General features: G+C 45.6%; 6 protein-coding genes across 6 annotated transcripts; 4 read left to right on the top strand and 2 right to left on the bottom strand.

The window, feature by feature from the left end:
* Nucleotides 1-618: 618 nt before the first annotated feature.
* N7487_008116 (uncharacterized protein) lies at nucleotides 619-3,706 on the bottom strand (the record flags this gene model as incomplete). Its single annotated transcript, XM_056875846.1, has 7 exons — nucleotides 619-756; nucleotides 811-1,447; nucleotides 1,510-1,693; nucleotides 1,757-2,603; nucleotides 2,677-3,038; nucleotides 3,117-3,537; nucleotides 3,614-3,706. The coding sequence occupies 7 exons, from the start codon at nucleotides 3,704-3,706 to the stop codon at nucleotides 619-621; spliced, it is 2,682 nt and encodes an 893-aa protein (XP_056728034.1).
* A 2,178-nt stretch (nucleotides 3,707-5,884) lies between these two features.
* N7487_008117 (uncharacterized protein) lies at nucleotides 5,885-6,781 on the top strand (the record flags this gene model as incomplete). Its single annotated transcript, XM_056875847.1, has 3 exons — nucleotides 5,885-6,091; nucleotides 6,341-6,541; nucleotides 6,650-6,781. The coding sequence occupies 3 exons, from the start codon at nucleotides 5,885-5,887 to the stop codon at nucleotides 6,779-6,781; spliced, it is 540 nt and encodes a 179-aa protein (XP_056728035.1).
* A 1,499-nt stretch (nucleotides 6,782-8,280) lies between these two features.
* Nucleotides 8,281-8,775, top strand: N7487_008118 (uncharacterized protein; the record flags this gene model as incomplete). Its single annotated transcript, XM_056875848.1, has 1 exon — nucleotides 8,281-8,775. The coding sequence occupies one exon, from the start codon at nucleotides 8,281-8,283 to the stop codon at nucleotides 8,773-8,775; it is 495 nt and encodes a 164-aa protein (XP_056728036.1).
* A 1,354-nt stretch (nucleotides 8,776-10,129) lies between these two features.
* Nucleotides 10,130-10,494, top strand: N7487_008119 (uncharacterized protein). Its single transcript, XM_056875849.1, has 3 exons — nucleotides 10,130-10,257; nucleotides 10,306-10,371; nucleotides 10,431-10,494. Exons 1-3 carry the CDS (start codon nucleotides 10,186-10,188, stop codon nucleotides 10,464-10,466), a joined length of 174 nt encoding a protein of 57 aa, XP_056728037.1. The 5' UTR covers nucleotides 10,130-10,185; the 3' UTR covers nucleotides 10,467-10,494.
* Nucleotides 10,495-10,930: 436 nt separating this feature from the next.
* Nucleotides 10,931-12,980, bottom strand: N7487_008120 (methylisocitrate lyase ICL2; the record flags this gene model as incomplete). Its single annotated transcript, XM_056875850.1, has 7 exons — nucleotides 10,931-10,938; nucleotides 10,992-11,245; nucleotides 11,296-11,719; nucleotides 11,771-12,183; nucleotides 12,239-12,527; nucleotides 12,589-12,619; nucleotides 12,669-12,980. The coding sequence occupies 7 exons, from the start codon at nucleotides 12,978-12,980 to the stop codon at nucleotides 10,931-10,933; spliced, it is 1,731 nt and encodes a 576-aa protein (XP_056728038.1).
* A 1,085-nt stretch (nucleotides 12,981-14,065) lies between these two features.
* On the top strand, nucleotides 14,066-14,551 carry N7487_008121 (uncharacterized protein; the record flags this gene model as incomplete). The annotated part of the gene is made up of 2 exons (XM_056875851.1): nucleotides 14,066-14,114; nucleotides 14,169-14,551. 2 exons carry the CDS (start codon nucleotides 14,066-14,068, stop codon nucleotides 14,549-14,551), a joined length of 432 nt encoding a protein of 143 aa, XP_056728039.1.
* Nucleotides 14,552-14,754: the final 203 nt, after the last annotated feature.

Here is a 14,754-nt window from a genome sequence, read left to right on the forward strand (position 1 = left end):
CTCCTGGGCAGCGAACCGGCTTCTAAGCAGAATAGGCAGCATTAAATGGGCTCCGCGGCGGATCATAAATTCTTGGCGTCAATCTATTATCCAATGAGTCTTTTAGAATCGTCGGAGGCGAATAGTCTGGGGTACTTTAGGGGTACTTAAGGGACAATTTAGAGGGTACTTCAGAGGTACTTCAAATTCCGCGGGAGCTACGTACATAGGAGATACCTACATCTATGTACTGCATATGTAGGGATGCATTATTTCCCATACAAGTTATGAAACAGTAGAAGTATTAGTAAAACATGAGCAAACCCTTTTTGACCCTTTTTGACCCATTTAGGACCGTTTTTGGGCCCTCGGCGGGACCTCGGAGCCTCGGATGAATTTTGTAAGCCAAGAAACTTTCAGGAAACCTTGGCGCTGCTTTACTTCAGGTAAACTCTATTTTACTAAATCCATGGATATACACACCTATATACCTAGGTACCTATGGATAGAAACATGTGCATATCATTATTGTTTCCGGAACTAAATCACGACACATGGTATCTAACAATTGACACAGAATGAAACGCAAGTAAGAACCTGGATAATTTTGAGTTTTTCAAGACAAGTCCAATATTGGATTCAACGCCTCGAAATGCAGCACAAGACTCCAGTCTTCGCTAAGAAATACAAGGCCCCAAAGAATCGGAAAATTGAGAGACCAGAAGTGGCCCACAGAATGATCTTGAAATACCACGCCGTGCGAGGTGTAGATGTCGACTATGCCGGTTAGTCCATGCGAACAATAAACGAAGGAATTCAAGCTAGACTTACCGTTAGACAAAGCCTGTCGATGCTGAGGTTGTTGATACACAACGCCAGAAGACCATTACTGAACGTCCATAGCAACACTAGATTCGTTCGGAATGCTTTGTATGAATCGTCTAGGGCCACTCCTTCGTTCTCAATCGGTTCTTGCCAGGGAGTCAAAGCCCGCTTCACAGTGGATGCGAATTGCTCATCAATGTCGACTTGAGGTTTGTCCAGTTCTTCAACGAAAGGCGTTTCATCCTCCTTTTTGGTTTGCGCTGATGGAAGCTTTTCGGGTGCATCGGATCCCTTTGTGCCCCATGATACATCATGCCAGTTGCAAAATGCATAGACCATGAGAACATTGATCGAAGAAGGCATTCCGAGAAAATAGGCCCAGGATGAAGTGATCATATGCCATGGGTCGGCGTAGAGTATGCTAGCAAGGAAGTAGATTCCGTATGTTGAGACCAGAGCAATTAGAACCAGCCCACCCGTTGAGGAAATAAAGCCCGACACGAGTGCCGAAAAGCCATGATCGACATCAAAACTGAGATTTTCGGGAGTCATTGCCTGCGCAACGAGATAGAATGACAAAATGAGGAGATAGAGTTGGACGACGGAAAAGTAGAGGAAGGAGAGCGTGTACAGAAACTTTGATCTATGATTGAATGTTAGCTATAAACCCAAAGAGAGTACATATCTCTAGGCCCGGATACTTACCCTTTTGGGCGATTTCCAAGCGCTAGGATGAATTGAAGCATAAGGAATGTCAGATAACCAATTTTCAACATGTTATTGACAATTGGAGTAGCTTCATTCCCAAAAGGCCATCCTTTATTCTTGTTGGTCGCACTTGGTGTTCCTACAATGTCCAAGATGACGGAACTTGTGAGCCAGTAGGATGCTAGTATATGTTAGTAGTCTGGCATAGGACAAATACAAGCCCCAAAGAGCTCCATCAACTTACCAAGTGAAAGCCATGTCATAACTAGCTGGCAGATATTGTAAACCAGTTGGATATGAAGTAATAGCAACCGAAAGAGACTATGCCCACTTTTGTAGATCCGGTTGAAATGCATGACTGAATACAGCGATGCCGCAAAAGAGCCATTTAGCCATCGCCGCCGTTGACTTAGAAACTCTGCTGGTCGTTCCGGGACGTCTGTTTCTCCTTTGGATGCTTTCACGTATGTGAGCAGCCACTGGTTACCGGCCTTGGCGACTAGCTCGAAGCAAAGAATGCGATCTTCTGCAAGAAACATGTTCTTCTTGAAGATATTCATCCCATCAATTCCTTTCTTACCGAGTTTTTGAGCTAGTGTGTGATCTCCATGGAAGTACTGCTTAAGAGGCCTGCCCATAATAGCGCGATATCGATAGGCAGAAAACGCACCGGGAAGTACGCTCACATAGCCAAAACTGCTCTCTAGGGGTTTGTCCAGGATATTCGAGATTTTGTACTCGAAGTTTTGGGCCGCAACCAAGGGGTTGAGGAGCTTCTTCCATCGGTGGCCGAGAAGCGCGTGAATTTCACCGCAGGCCCCGCCGAGGTTCTTGTCGTTGTAGAAAGCCTGCCATAGGGCTAGCAAAGACTTTGGTCCGGGTTTTGTGCCAGCGTCAATCAAGATGCAGATCTCGGGATTCAAAATGCGCCCGAACGCATTGAAGAGCCATCGATGTGAGTTGATCTTCTTAGCATTCTTTTTCTTGAGGCAAAACATCATTTGTACCGGGGGCAGATTCCTTGGGTCGTCTTTGTATGGGCGCACGAGCTCTTGCTTCGGGGTAACCGACAACTGTGTGGTATACTCAAACTAGGAACCATCAGCGTTTGAACATATCCCTAGGCATTGGACCTCAGAAGGGCTGGGAGGTGGGAAAACGAACAATATGAGCGACCGTTTCTCTTCCATCCACATCTTGCTTCATCACGCCATCTTGGAAAACGCCAATGGTTGCCAGAATGTCAAGTGTGTTCTTATCGCAGGGATCCATGCCATCGAAGACAAGACAGACGACAATCTTCTGCCATGCGGGACCACCTCTGTCCCAGAATTCTGTCTTCTTCAATTTGACGATATCTCGCACGTTCTGCATTACCCCATGTAGGGTTCGGGCGGTTAGTACTTTATCCTCGTTGTAGTATGTGACGGCAATGAGAAGTTCAGTGTGCCGATTGTACATCGAAGGACGGAGATTGTAACCATTGCGTAGCGTGAATTCATCAGGATCACATGTAGCGGCGGTGTCTAATAAGAAAAGGAAAAGAAAAAGTCAGGCTATCATGATGGGGGTGAATCATCTGGCACATTGGTGCGACTACTCACATCTCATTTGCGTGAATTCTTCAGAAAGTTCTCCCTCCGCATCTCGATACTCAGGCTGGATAGCATTGCGTATAGGACTTGGTACCGGATAGTTGATACTCAAGACTGAGCCTTGCGTCAACTTAATTCGCCGGGTTGGATATCGACGGATGCTGCTTCCTTTGTGTCGTGGCTCCGACTCTTTGGAAGAGGAAACAGCGGAGCCCTGGTTAGGTAGGTTGTGTAATCTGACCTGATCGGGGAGATCTAGTGATTCCATCGACTCGGGTCTCGGGCTGTAAACCTCAGCAGATGAATAGTTGTACGGTCGATGAGGCACTTCACCCGAAGGAACTGGGTCTTCGAAGGGACTGATGGACAAGGCAGAAGAATGGGCTGGATGAAGTAGGGAGAGGTTGTGCTCATTTGAATGTCCAGTATTCTGGTAGTGACCAGGAATGTCAGATCAGTTCGGCTTGCCGCATGTCCACAGATTATGCAATTTCCACTTCATATACACTTACCCGAGGGGAATGACCATCACTTAGGTCGTCGATTTCATCACCTTGTGGTGCATAGTGAAATGAATAAGGTCGATTAAAGGGATTCATCACGTAGCAGTCTGGAACCAACGTGGAACAAGTACTGGAACTGTGTAAGCTGAAAGTCCGAAATGCAATCCCTGGAATCCCTGATGCCAAGCCGGTTCAAATTGATTGAGGTATGACAGGCTGCACAGATATGCGGACCAGACTTTGCATGAAACTGAAGTTTGAAAGAACTGAATGGTCTTCCTCTCTCTCCACTCCCATCTCTCCTCTAATGTGAAAGAATAACAAGCTAGGGTACTTCACCTCGCTCTAACTGAATTAACCTTGTATAGGCGGCTATTTTAAGCCGGAGCCCCACATCTTTGTTAGAGCGAATGGCCAATCAGATGACATATCCTCTTCCTTAGCGTGAGGCTAAAACACCCTTATTCTTTTCAACCAGCCAATAGCCGTCTTGCCAGCTCAGCCTCACTCAGGTTGGGTCTGTCCCACTAAACAGAAATTTCCCAGAAAACAGAGATTGTAAAAATTAGGTATCTTTTATATAGCATGTTCATACAAAAGGTACAAACACTCAACACCTTCTTTTCTCAACGCCCCCACTAGCTACATGGTAAATAGGAGTACTAGTAAATAATAGAAGTCTGGTTTAATTGATTTACTATTAAGATTAATTTTAGATTTGTAATGTGGAGGAATAGAGACTATATATATTTGAAAAAACCCGTACATAAAAGATGTATGGGAAACGTAAATGTTCTGATACTTGCAGAGTGCTTAATATTTCTTCTTAACGTTGCTACTAAATAAAAAAGATACTTCCTTTATAATATATAGGTGCTACTATATATTTCCTAATTGTTCCCAGGGCTGCGAAAATCTCAATCATAAATATACTATGTTTTTTGTGGAATTTCTGTATTCTGGGACGGACCCATTGGTACATATAGGGGCGGTAGGACGCTAAGTAAGCTATGTTTTTCAATTGCAAAGGTTGGTCAATACTTTAGTTTGTCAAAATCTACAATTTAGTATACCCTCGATCAAGAAGCTCTCCGTACCGAAGGTAAGAGTCGAATTCGCGTTAGCCGCCCCTTAATCCTATCTGAAAACAACCGTGCTACAATCATCTTATTGATTCGAAACGATCCCTTTATTCTTTATATTCGGTAGTAGTTATCCCGATTTATTTTAAATAAATCGGGATAACTACAAATAAATCGGGACTCGGCATCTATGTATAACGGCTACTCGCGCTTCTTATATTCCAAGGTTTTAAAGGAGAATGTACCTTTAATTTATATAGATTCGACGCGTATCTTTATATATAGCAATACTCTAGTTTAGAGAGCTTATCTTATTCGGGATTAGTTATAGGAGAACGGAATTGAGGCTATGGTTTAGCAGCCACATTTACCTGATTTAAGCCTTACTGAGTATATATAGGCTAAGCTTAAAGAAATGATTGATCGCCTAGATCCGTATCTTGACAAATTTGAAGATGCTAAAGAGGATCTAATTTATCATTTCGAAGAGCTAATTCATGCTAGACTGCGACAACGCCCGTTTTTGTGGAGACATTTTTAGCGTCGCCAAGACACATGCGGGCACTCTTGGCACGGTGGGTACTGCCAAGAACTAGTTATGTACATAAAATCGCCGAATAGGGTAATTTTTGCATTATTTTTGCATAAGGATGGGCGATGGGCGTCGAATTTCAAAAGGCCCACGGGCCGTGGACACTTTCTAGTGCCCATGGACGGGCGATGTCGCAGTCTAATTCATGCGGTATAGGCGATACTAGGCTAGGATTACTTTGATGGGTTGATTTCTAGCATGGGGCGTAGAGTGGAAGCTGTAATTGCAGCAAATGGATGATATACCAAGTTCACTAAATTGTATGAGATAGATACATATTTGATGGGGTGCGGGCCGTGCGGAGGCTTTTGTGGCGCGACTTGGGCATGGTTCATCTTTTTAATAAAAATTTTAGCATATTGAAATCGCCTTGCTAACCGACTAAAAATAACTTAAATTCCGTAAAATCCCACGAGGCACAAAATTCTGATTACGCCGAGATCTGGGGTCACTTTGAAGTGAGACATGCAGAAGTTTTATTATGTACCTTGAGACTTTTTTAAAGGCAAGGTTGAACCCTTTTAAGAATAAGTACGAGAACTGCTTATACCTTTTCTAACATAACACTCCCCTTAACGGACTTTCCCCATGCTATTCACAATGAGCTCACTTGGACTCTCCCAGTCACCGATGACAGTGGAGTTGAGACTCGACGAGACAGATTCAACCTACACTCACCAAGATACTGTATCGGGCGAGGTAATATTGCACACCGAGTCGCCGGCCGACTTGTCAACAATTGTCCTAAACTTGTCGGGAACAGCAACGTCCCGACTGACTCAAAGCAGACGCACAGAAACCCATAATGTACGTGCAAAAATGACTGTGCCAGTTGACCATTGCATTTTGATTATTGCAATTAACACTAGCAACCTTCAGCTGTTCAAAAAGTCCCATCGCTTGTTTCCTTCAGACCATTTGATGCATGATTCAAAAAGCTCCCGTGTAACTATCGGAAGCGGAAATCATACTCTCCGATTTTCTATCACGGTCAGTGCCAATCGAAATTAAACTTATGCCAAGTTGTACCTTACTAAATATTTTGGATTTGTTTAGATTCCCCAAGCGACCGAATGCTACAAAACCGGTCACTGGTCAAACAAACCACAAATTACATGTGCGAATATTCCGTGTTGGCCCCAAAGGAAATCCCACCTATTGAGGAAGACTCCACCCTCAACAGGGCACTCGGAGTCACTGGCCGAGATTCAATATTCCCTGAGTGTGGTTGTTACCGGCAAAAGCACAGTGAAACAGGTAAGCAACTGCCCGCTTTCTCCAGCGATTACTGGGCAACAGGAATTGCATTTAACTCATTGCTGATCATTATCAAGACCCGAAATATTCCATTCCATTCATTCGCAGACCCACTACCGAGCCAACAACCGTTTAAGCAGCAATGCTTCATCAGCATCAACCCACACATCCTCACCAGCGATTCGCCTTTATCCTTCAGAGTCGACACTGAGCTTCGAAACGGACCTTGCCTTTTTCTAGGTAACCCGATCCCTTTGGGTATAAAAGTTACAAAGCTTGGAGATTCGCATTGCAAAGTATTCCTGAGTGCATTTCAGACCATGCTAGCCGAAACGACACAAGTGAAAGTGCAAGGGACAACAGAGTCATCTACTAGCACGTGGATCGTGCAAAGCATGGCCAATATAAACTATCCGATAGGCCTTGTAGATGCACCTACGGACACAACGGTCAGTTTAAGGGATGTCATATGGGCCAACAACCGACTGCCCCCGGAGGTCACTTCGAGTTTCGAAGTGTGCAACATCAAGAGAACGTACATGCTCAACTTAAGGCTCGCATTTCTTGTTGGAGAATCCAAGGTAAATACAGAGAAGCTTTTGACCCTTCTTGATTATCTTGATCATGGCTAATACAATATTTTTCGTTCAGCTTCAGACAGTCATCCGAGAACTTGAATTTCCTGTCTATATTATGGGCCCAACCCCATCCCTTAAAGCATATAGTTGATAGTTGATTAAGGATGTTTTTACATCTCTTCCTTTGCTTGATCTCTCATCATTTCGGATATCTCTTTGTGCAGCCGTTTTTGTCTGGTATTCTTCCATATCCATATCTAGTGCTCTTTAGCTTTATCGAACTCTTTACGTATCGTATCTTCACTATATCTTTGTCGGATTTCATTGTCGGGCATGCTTTCTCTTCGTGTTCTAAAGCCGTTAAACAATTTCATTTACTTGATCACTGCACCCAAAGCCAAATACGGGGCCATATAGGAGGCGCATATTGTGTGGGGACCGGAACAAATGATCCAACTAAGTGCCGTCCAAAACATGGGAGTCCAGATCTTATGTCTGTACCTTTTACTTGGAATCTGAAATGCCGAACACCCAAATACCATAGGGCAAAAATGCACCAAGCCAGTGGAAATGGCAAAGAAACTCCGAAAAATCAAAAGTTGTCGACAACATGATCTGCGATTTAAAAATCCAATTTTCTTTTCCCAACTCCCATATCTCTACAAAAAAAAGGGGTATGCTGAATATCCATCAAATTAATGCCAGCATGCGATCGGCGGGCTGAAAACTCACTACCGCTGGGCCCTCCGAATACCAAGACCTCCGCCCAACTCAGCCCGACCCACTATGAACTGAGATCAGAGAATCAGGAGGCTTATACTCGGTACTCGGCATATTGTTTTAAGTATCTCTGTGGCAACAGCACGGAACGTACCTTCTTTATTTGCCTATTCGCGTGGAACATGCCTTGGCAGTTTCATATAAGCTTGGCACAATAACAAGACCGACAAGACCGACAAGGCCGACTAAAAATAGCCGGGTTTATTCTGGGGTTGGTGGTTCAATGAACGAATAGCTCATAAAACAGGGCCAAATGGATATAAAGGGTCATATGAACCAGGGACCCAATAACAAACCATTCGATTGAATCAAAAACAAAAATCAAAATTATCTCTCCAAATCTTTTTCTTTAATTTTTCCTTGCCTCAAAAGCTCAAAATCATGTCAACTACAACAACCACTGGAGCTTTGGCAACTAGCACAGGCTGTGGGACCTCAGCCCAGTACGAAATTCCCATCAAAGATGCATCATGTGGAGTTCCCAACAACGACAAGTACAAAGGATTCATTTCCCAATGCGCAAAGCCCGCAGCGGTGACTGCCTATGACAACGACTGTGCTCTCTATGCCCCGGCTGTCGATCAATCAGTCCACGAACTTACCGACTGCCTCTACAAAGCGGGCGTCGCCTGGAAGGACGTCTGGTGCTACGGAAATACCAATGCCACTGCAACGGGGACCTCGTACCCGACTTCAACGGAAACCTCTACAAAATCATCTTCTGATAAGACATCATCAGGTACTTCAACGGAGAGCGCGGCGACTAGCACAAGTACCTCTGGGGCGGGTTCATCTTTACCCAAGGCCCATACCAGCTTGAAGGCTGTGGTGCTTCTTTCAACTCTGTTTGCCTCCGCCTTGTTCGTCGGAGTCTGATGGCCTCCGGGGTGACTGCCTCTCTACTCAAGGCTCTTGCCAGATTGATGACTGTCATTTATTTTTCATTTTGTTGACCTATGCATTCGACATTCGACCTGTTTTTATCATGATACCTTTGAAGGGGGCGCAAACTATGCAATGTACAATTAGATTTTGGACTATTTTTACTTTCTTTTAACCAATCTTTATAGAATAATCAATGCTTTCTTTCTATTCCGATGCTTCAAACCCTGCTCTAGTCTTCCGGTCTGGGCTTAATTCATCTGATCACCTTGAGAGGGTGGCCGTAACTAGTGACTACCTTGACGGTAATGTTCCCTCTATATATGCCTTGGGTCGATTGGCTTGAGCCGTACTCCAATAAAGCTAAGTCTCAAACTATAATCAAAACAAAAACCAAGAAGTCTATAAGTAAGGTACAAGATGCATCATCAGTCTCCCAGTGAGTCGCTGTTTGATCTGAGGGGAAAGCCCGTTATCTAAACTGTCAGAGCCCAAGCCCAAACCTCAGTTGGGTCCACTGAAACTTGTACTGTCTAAATCATATATGCCCTATAAATTTCCTGCTCACTTCTTGATGCGCCTAAGAGCAGAACACAAACTCGAACAATAACCGTTAAGAAATATGTAGTGGAATCAGGAAATGTAACATGCGATAAGGCAACAGACTGCATGTTTATCCTTGTTTGTTCGGTCTTTGACAATCTTGCAATATTCGCATTTGTACCGAGAAGCCCGAGTATCCTACTCCGTACCTTGCACGGCCATTGGATGTATTATCCCCCTTGCAGCAATCCTTGGCCTCTCGTTGATTTGTGTCACAATCTACGGGCTTTAATGAAGAATAAGCAAGTTCAACTCATTTTTAGGCCTAAGTACCCCAAAAGGCTACTCGATGAAATTTTCCGAGCCATCTAAATATTTCTGCATAAACACCACGGCTAGAAATGCTGCTCGAAAAGGTTCTGGTAAGAAAATCATAATTTCAGTGGCTCGATAAGAAAGAAAAAATGGTACGCAGATGTCAAGAATTCTGAACTCTGCCGTGGCGCGTCTGGAGTAGTCCAGCATGGACCAATTTTCAACAAGCAGCACATAATCTAGAAGGCAACGTTTAAAATGTAACAGGAAAGCGAGCCACTTGTAGAGGATGTTCCTTAATCCAGTGGTTCTCATTACATGCAGATAGGAAGATTATCCTTCAAAAATGTATCCGACCAAGCCTTTTCTCCGAATGTCCACCCTGCAACACGATCAAGGTTCGAGATTCGATATGCCGAAAAATATGACGGTACCTAAAGAAATATAAATACCATCACCCGGCTGACCTTGAATTATATTCATCCCTCTAATACCATTTCACAGTTGGCATTTCCAAAACCGAGACACAGTCCCTCCAATTTCAAAATGCGATTCACCTTCGTCGCTTTTATGGCCATTATCGGCTCTGCCTTGGCTGCAGACAAGGCCCCTGCTTTGGTAAGGTTGAACAAATGAACATTAACACCATTGAGGCTAACCATTCAGATTGGCGTCGGGTTCCCTTGCAAAGCCGATGGCAGCTCAGGAAACTGTGCTAGTGGCTTCTGCTTGGTAGGTCTCCTTATCTTCTACCAAAATATCGTGACTTCAAACACTAATTCGTCATGCAGCAACTTGCTCACGAGAATCAGGGCGTATGCAAGTAGACTGCGGTTCTCACAGTTTGCGTGGAGTGATTGACGGGGTAGTATTTTTACCTCAAGGAAAGTGTCTAGGGATGAACTGGTTAAGCTGACTCGAAGGTCGGACATTAGTCAATGCTTTTAACCGAATATCACTGCTCTTGGAATGAGATCTGGAGAGAAATAGCTTCTCTAAGCCCAAGACCCCGGAGATTATTCAATAGTACTTGTAGTTGTGAATATATATACCCATAAATACCCCCTATGGTATAAGATTATGAACCCGAATGGTATTTGGCCTACCTTAATCGAAGCCCTAGATTAGAGGCCTAGTAAGTACACATTACAGATAGGTTGCAAGATAAAAAAAAAGGAAGTCGGGGCATTTGCACGCCATGTGGGCTCCCGAGGTCTGTTATTGGATGGATCTCAATATCAAATAATCATCAATTACAAACATACAATTGCTAATTCATAGCTTGACGGAATTAGAATCCTAAGGTTTGTTAGCAATTTGGTAATGTCTGAAATCGGTGTATCATGACATACCTTTTTCTGTGTTACCCTCACCCATGCTCTTGCTGCTGCTACTTCCACTTTGGATAGCACCCATGATTCCATCCATGTAGGGAGCGCCACTCCACTTCTGGTGGGTGAGAACATCCACACCGAGCTCCTTCTCACGGGACTGGACGAGACGGACGTAAGCCAGCATACCCTCATCCTTGAATGCACGGGAAAGTTCGGTCGTGATAGTTGCATTAGTGTGAAGACCAGCCAGGGAAATAAGTTGCAGGACAAATCTGAAAGAGGTTAGTGGACCGAAGCGAGAAAGATGCAATGTTGAGCTTACCCTTGCTTAGCAATATCCCAGATAAAGGACTTGAGCGACGCCTCATCAAATCCTTGACCCATCCAGTTGAATGAAGGGCTAAGATTGTAGACAAGCTTCTTGCCTGGATACGCCGCCCGCACTTCACCGGCCAACGTTCCAGCTTTCTTGACATCTGGGTCACCAGTTTCAACCCAGAGAAGATCTGCGTAAGGAGCGAACTCCTTCGCGCGCTTGGTCGCAGCAGGGAACCCTGCGGAGTAGTGGTAGAATCCCTCGCGGGTACGCGGGCTATCGCACGACCACACAACAGGTGTTTTGGTGTAATCATTTGCCAGGGCACGGCGACGAGAGAAGGAAAGATCAGGATTCTTCTTAACAAAGGCCTTGTACGCATCCCGAGAAGACTGGGGAGCGCCCTCTGACTCAAGATGAGCATCGACGGCTACATGTTGTTAGTAAATGGGATCGTTTCACACAGAATCAATAAACATACCTTGGTCGAATGTAACAAGCTTGTGCCTCTTGACCCAGTCAAGCTCGAATGCGTCGATTTCTTTAGGTGAGGCACCCTCCCGTTCCATAGCTTGGAGGGTCTCGGCCAAAGGTTCCACATCTTCCGTGATACCAAGGATGAATTCGTGATCACGCACATCGATGGCGCTGCTGATGAGTCGGCCACTCTCAGAGTCTGTTCGGGCAATAACCAGGTTCTCACATCCCATCATATCCCACTGGAATCGAGCTGCTACTAGTCGGTTGATGTGTTCACCCATTGGGACGAGCACTTTGCCTGCAAGATGGCCGCACTTCTTTCCACCGTGCAATTGATCTTCAAAATGAACGGCCGCGGCACCATTCTCCGCAAACAGTTTGGCAAGTTTTAGAACAGCCGATAAACCACCATGACTATACCGAGAGAATTAGTAATAGCCCTTGCATTCAATCTTACTTATTAACATACCCGGTATCACCATCCGCAACGATTGGTCTCATATAATCAATGTATGGTGTAGCCTTTCGCTGCTCTGGTGTCATCTTTCGCCTTGTGTCCCACTGTTTCCGGTCATGCATAGACTGGGCCTTGAACAGACGCTGGACCTGGTTCGGGACGGTATTGTAGGGATAATCGCCGAAATCCGGAGATACTTCGTTGGTACTTGTCAAAAGTGAAGAGCAAGCCCAGCCCGAGACATACAGAATCTCTTGATTGGGGGCTTGCTGCGTCATCTGGACAGGGTCGATAGCCCCCACTTGCGTGTGGAACCGAGGTCAGATATGTCACAATTGGAGCTCAGTCGGCTAAGGACTCACTGGTATGAACGGGCTGACCAGCAGCCGCTCGCTCATTGAGAAGATTAAAAAGCTTCCGCGCCATCAAAGAACTGGGGTACGTTTGTTGCAAAGGAGCCGCGCTTGCTCACGACATCTGCCGCCGTGTAAGGGCGCTTGATGCCTTCGTAGCGAGGCGAATTCCACCATGATTCAACATCGCGAAGCTGTTGGTCGTAAAGCGCATCTTCAGCTTCACCAGCTTTCTCTTGTGTGGACAGCAGCTGGTATGCGTCTGAGGGGAGAGTGGTGGATACGGGGTGCTGAAGAGGCGTCATCCGAGTATAACCGCTTGTGAAAGGCCGCAACGAGCGCGAAGAAACAGTGGACACACCGGGAGCACGTCGAGGCAAACGCCGTACCAAACGAAACATGGCTGACGGGATAAGTAAAAGAATAAAATCAACAGATAATTGTTGAATTGAAACAAAAGGAAAATAGAATAAAATAAAGGAAGCTGAGAAACAAAACAAGGGCTCCGCTTGACCTCGGGCCGTGAACATCTGGGGTTTCCCCGCCACTCCGGACCTCCGAAATTCGCTATATGACTAATCCTGGGGCCCGCCTATAGGCGTGGACCTCGGGACTATCTGGACTACCTGGACTACAGCCTGGGACCACGACACTGTTACTTCATATATAATATTCATTTGTCTTCGCCTATGTGCAGTCTCCTTCCCTCAATCCTTTCTTTGGCTTTGACCGTCTTTTTAAATATTAATAGACTGCCCGAAAGTGTCGATTAGCGGTCGGGATATTGGTTGTGGATAACATGCTTCCAATATCTACGATCTCAATGTGCCCTTGAAAACAAGTGGAAGGGTCCCTATTATCATATGTTGGGTTAGCCTATTTCATTTCTGGGAAAGGCCATACTTGTCTATAAGTAGCCTTGGATTCTCACGTTATCCTACGCTACAAGTCGAACCCGAATCTCCGGTGTTTATTGGTAGTATATGTTTTCTAGGATAGCACTCGATGATGAATATTCAAAGAGATACTGCTCTTCTGAATAAGAATTCGTGTTGCTTGGAACTGATATTTCTTCAGCGGTGTGGTGGTAACGAAGACTGAAATTATTGTGTTCTACGAGGTCATGGTAACCTTGCAAGTGCCTCTTGGTTAAGAATGGCATCGAGGCCATAGTTTCACCACCAGCACTCGGGGCATCCCTCCCTTACCGATTACCGATGGCTGTATTCTGATCTTCGTATCCATCAATTTAAATTGACATCACTCTCACTTGGGCCTTACCTTGCCTGCATTTCGGCCTCACTTCAACGACACTTCGCTTCAGTCTTTCTAATGCCCATACCAATGGGCCAATTGTACAACAAACCACACTATACTACAATACAACGCACTACCCTCTTCAGCCAAGCCATCCAACTAATCCACGATCCGCTCAAAATAACCAATTCAAACAATTCAGTTCATTCACTAAACAAAGTGATCAATAATGTGCATTCATACCCCCATCACGCACGACTATAGGGTATCACACCCTGGTAAGTACCCATCTCCAAGCACCGAAGGAAAGACGAATACTAATCTGCATTTAGCCCAGGTGCCCACCAACACCCCCGACCTCCTCGACCTCCTCCACTCCCGCCCCCTGGCCGCATCTGTGGCCCTCCACCAAAATCTCGGGGTCGGTGACGAGTGGAAGTCCCTCGTCCACCGCCTGTGGGCTCACCTCGAGCCCTACAGCTCCTACTTCCCCACCGGCCGACTAACAGCGGCCAATGATAACGACATCCTTCTGCGAATGGAGGACGTCAAGTATCCTCCTTCGCCCGTTGAGGAGGATGTGCTGCCCATGGAGGGCGTTGAATTTGTGTCTGTCTCCGGTGTCTACATAGACACCATGATCCGTGACATCTCTCCGGAGATGGATGTCTGTGCGGAGCTTGGGGCCGTGCCTGCCTCCCCCCTGTCCCCATGACTATGCCTCTCTCCCTCCCTGTGGTGGCCCCCCCTCCCCGTGGTCCCACCCTTGTGGCTGCGCCCGGCACCAACAAGTACCGGCAACGGTACTAGTTGCGTCCGTGAAGACTGTTTGTCTGCCCCCTGACTTGTCGGGGGTGTCAGCCGCCGTTTGTCTTCTTTTTTTAATTTTTTAATCAAAGATCTTTCCCTTCGCTTTTA

The sequence above is a fragment of the Penicillium crustosum genome (assembly GCF_028827405.1).
Source record: "Penicillium crustosum strain IBT 35664 chromosome Unknown utg000003l_segment0_segment0, whole genome shotgun sequence".
NCBI lineage: Eukaryota > Fungi > Ascomycota > Eurotiomycetes > Eurotiales > Aspergillaceae > Penicillium > Penicillium crustosum.

What these genes read in the sequence shown, in the direction of transcription:
- N7487_008119 (XM_056875849.1), top strand. Translation starts at nt 10,186, where the DNA reads ATGCGATTCACCTTCGTCGCTTTTATGGCCATTATCGGCTCTGCCTTG. An exon ending in CAGACAAGGCCCCTGCTTTG is followed by an intron (nt 10,258 to 10,305) that starts GTAAGGTTGAAC and finishes CTAACCATTCAG; the next exon opens with ATTGGCGTCGGGTTCCCTTG. An exon ending in GTGCTAGTGGCTTCTGCTTG is followed by an intron (nt 10,372 to 10,430) that starts GTAGGTCTCCTT and finishes TTCGTCATGCAG; the next exon opens with CAACTTGCTCACGAGAATCA.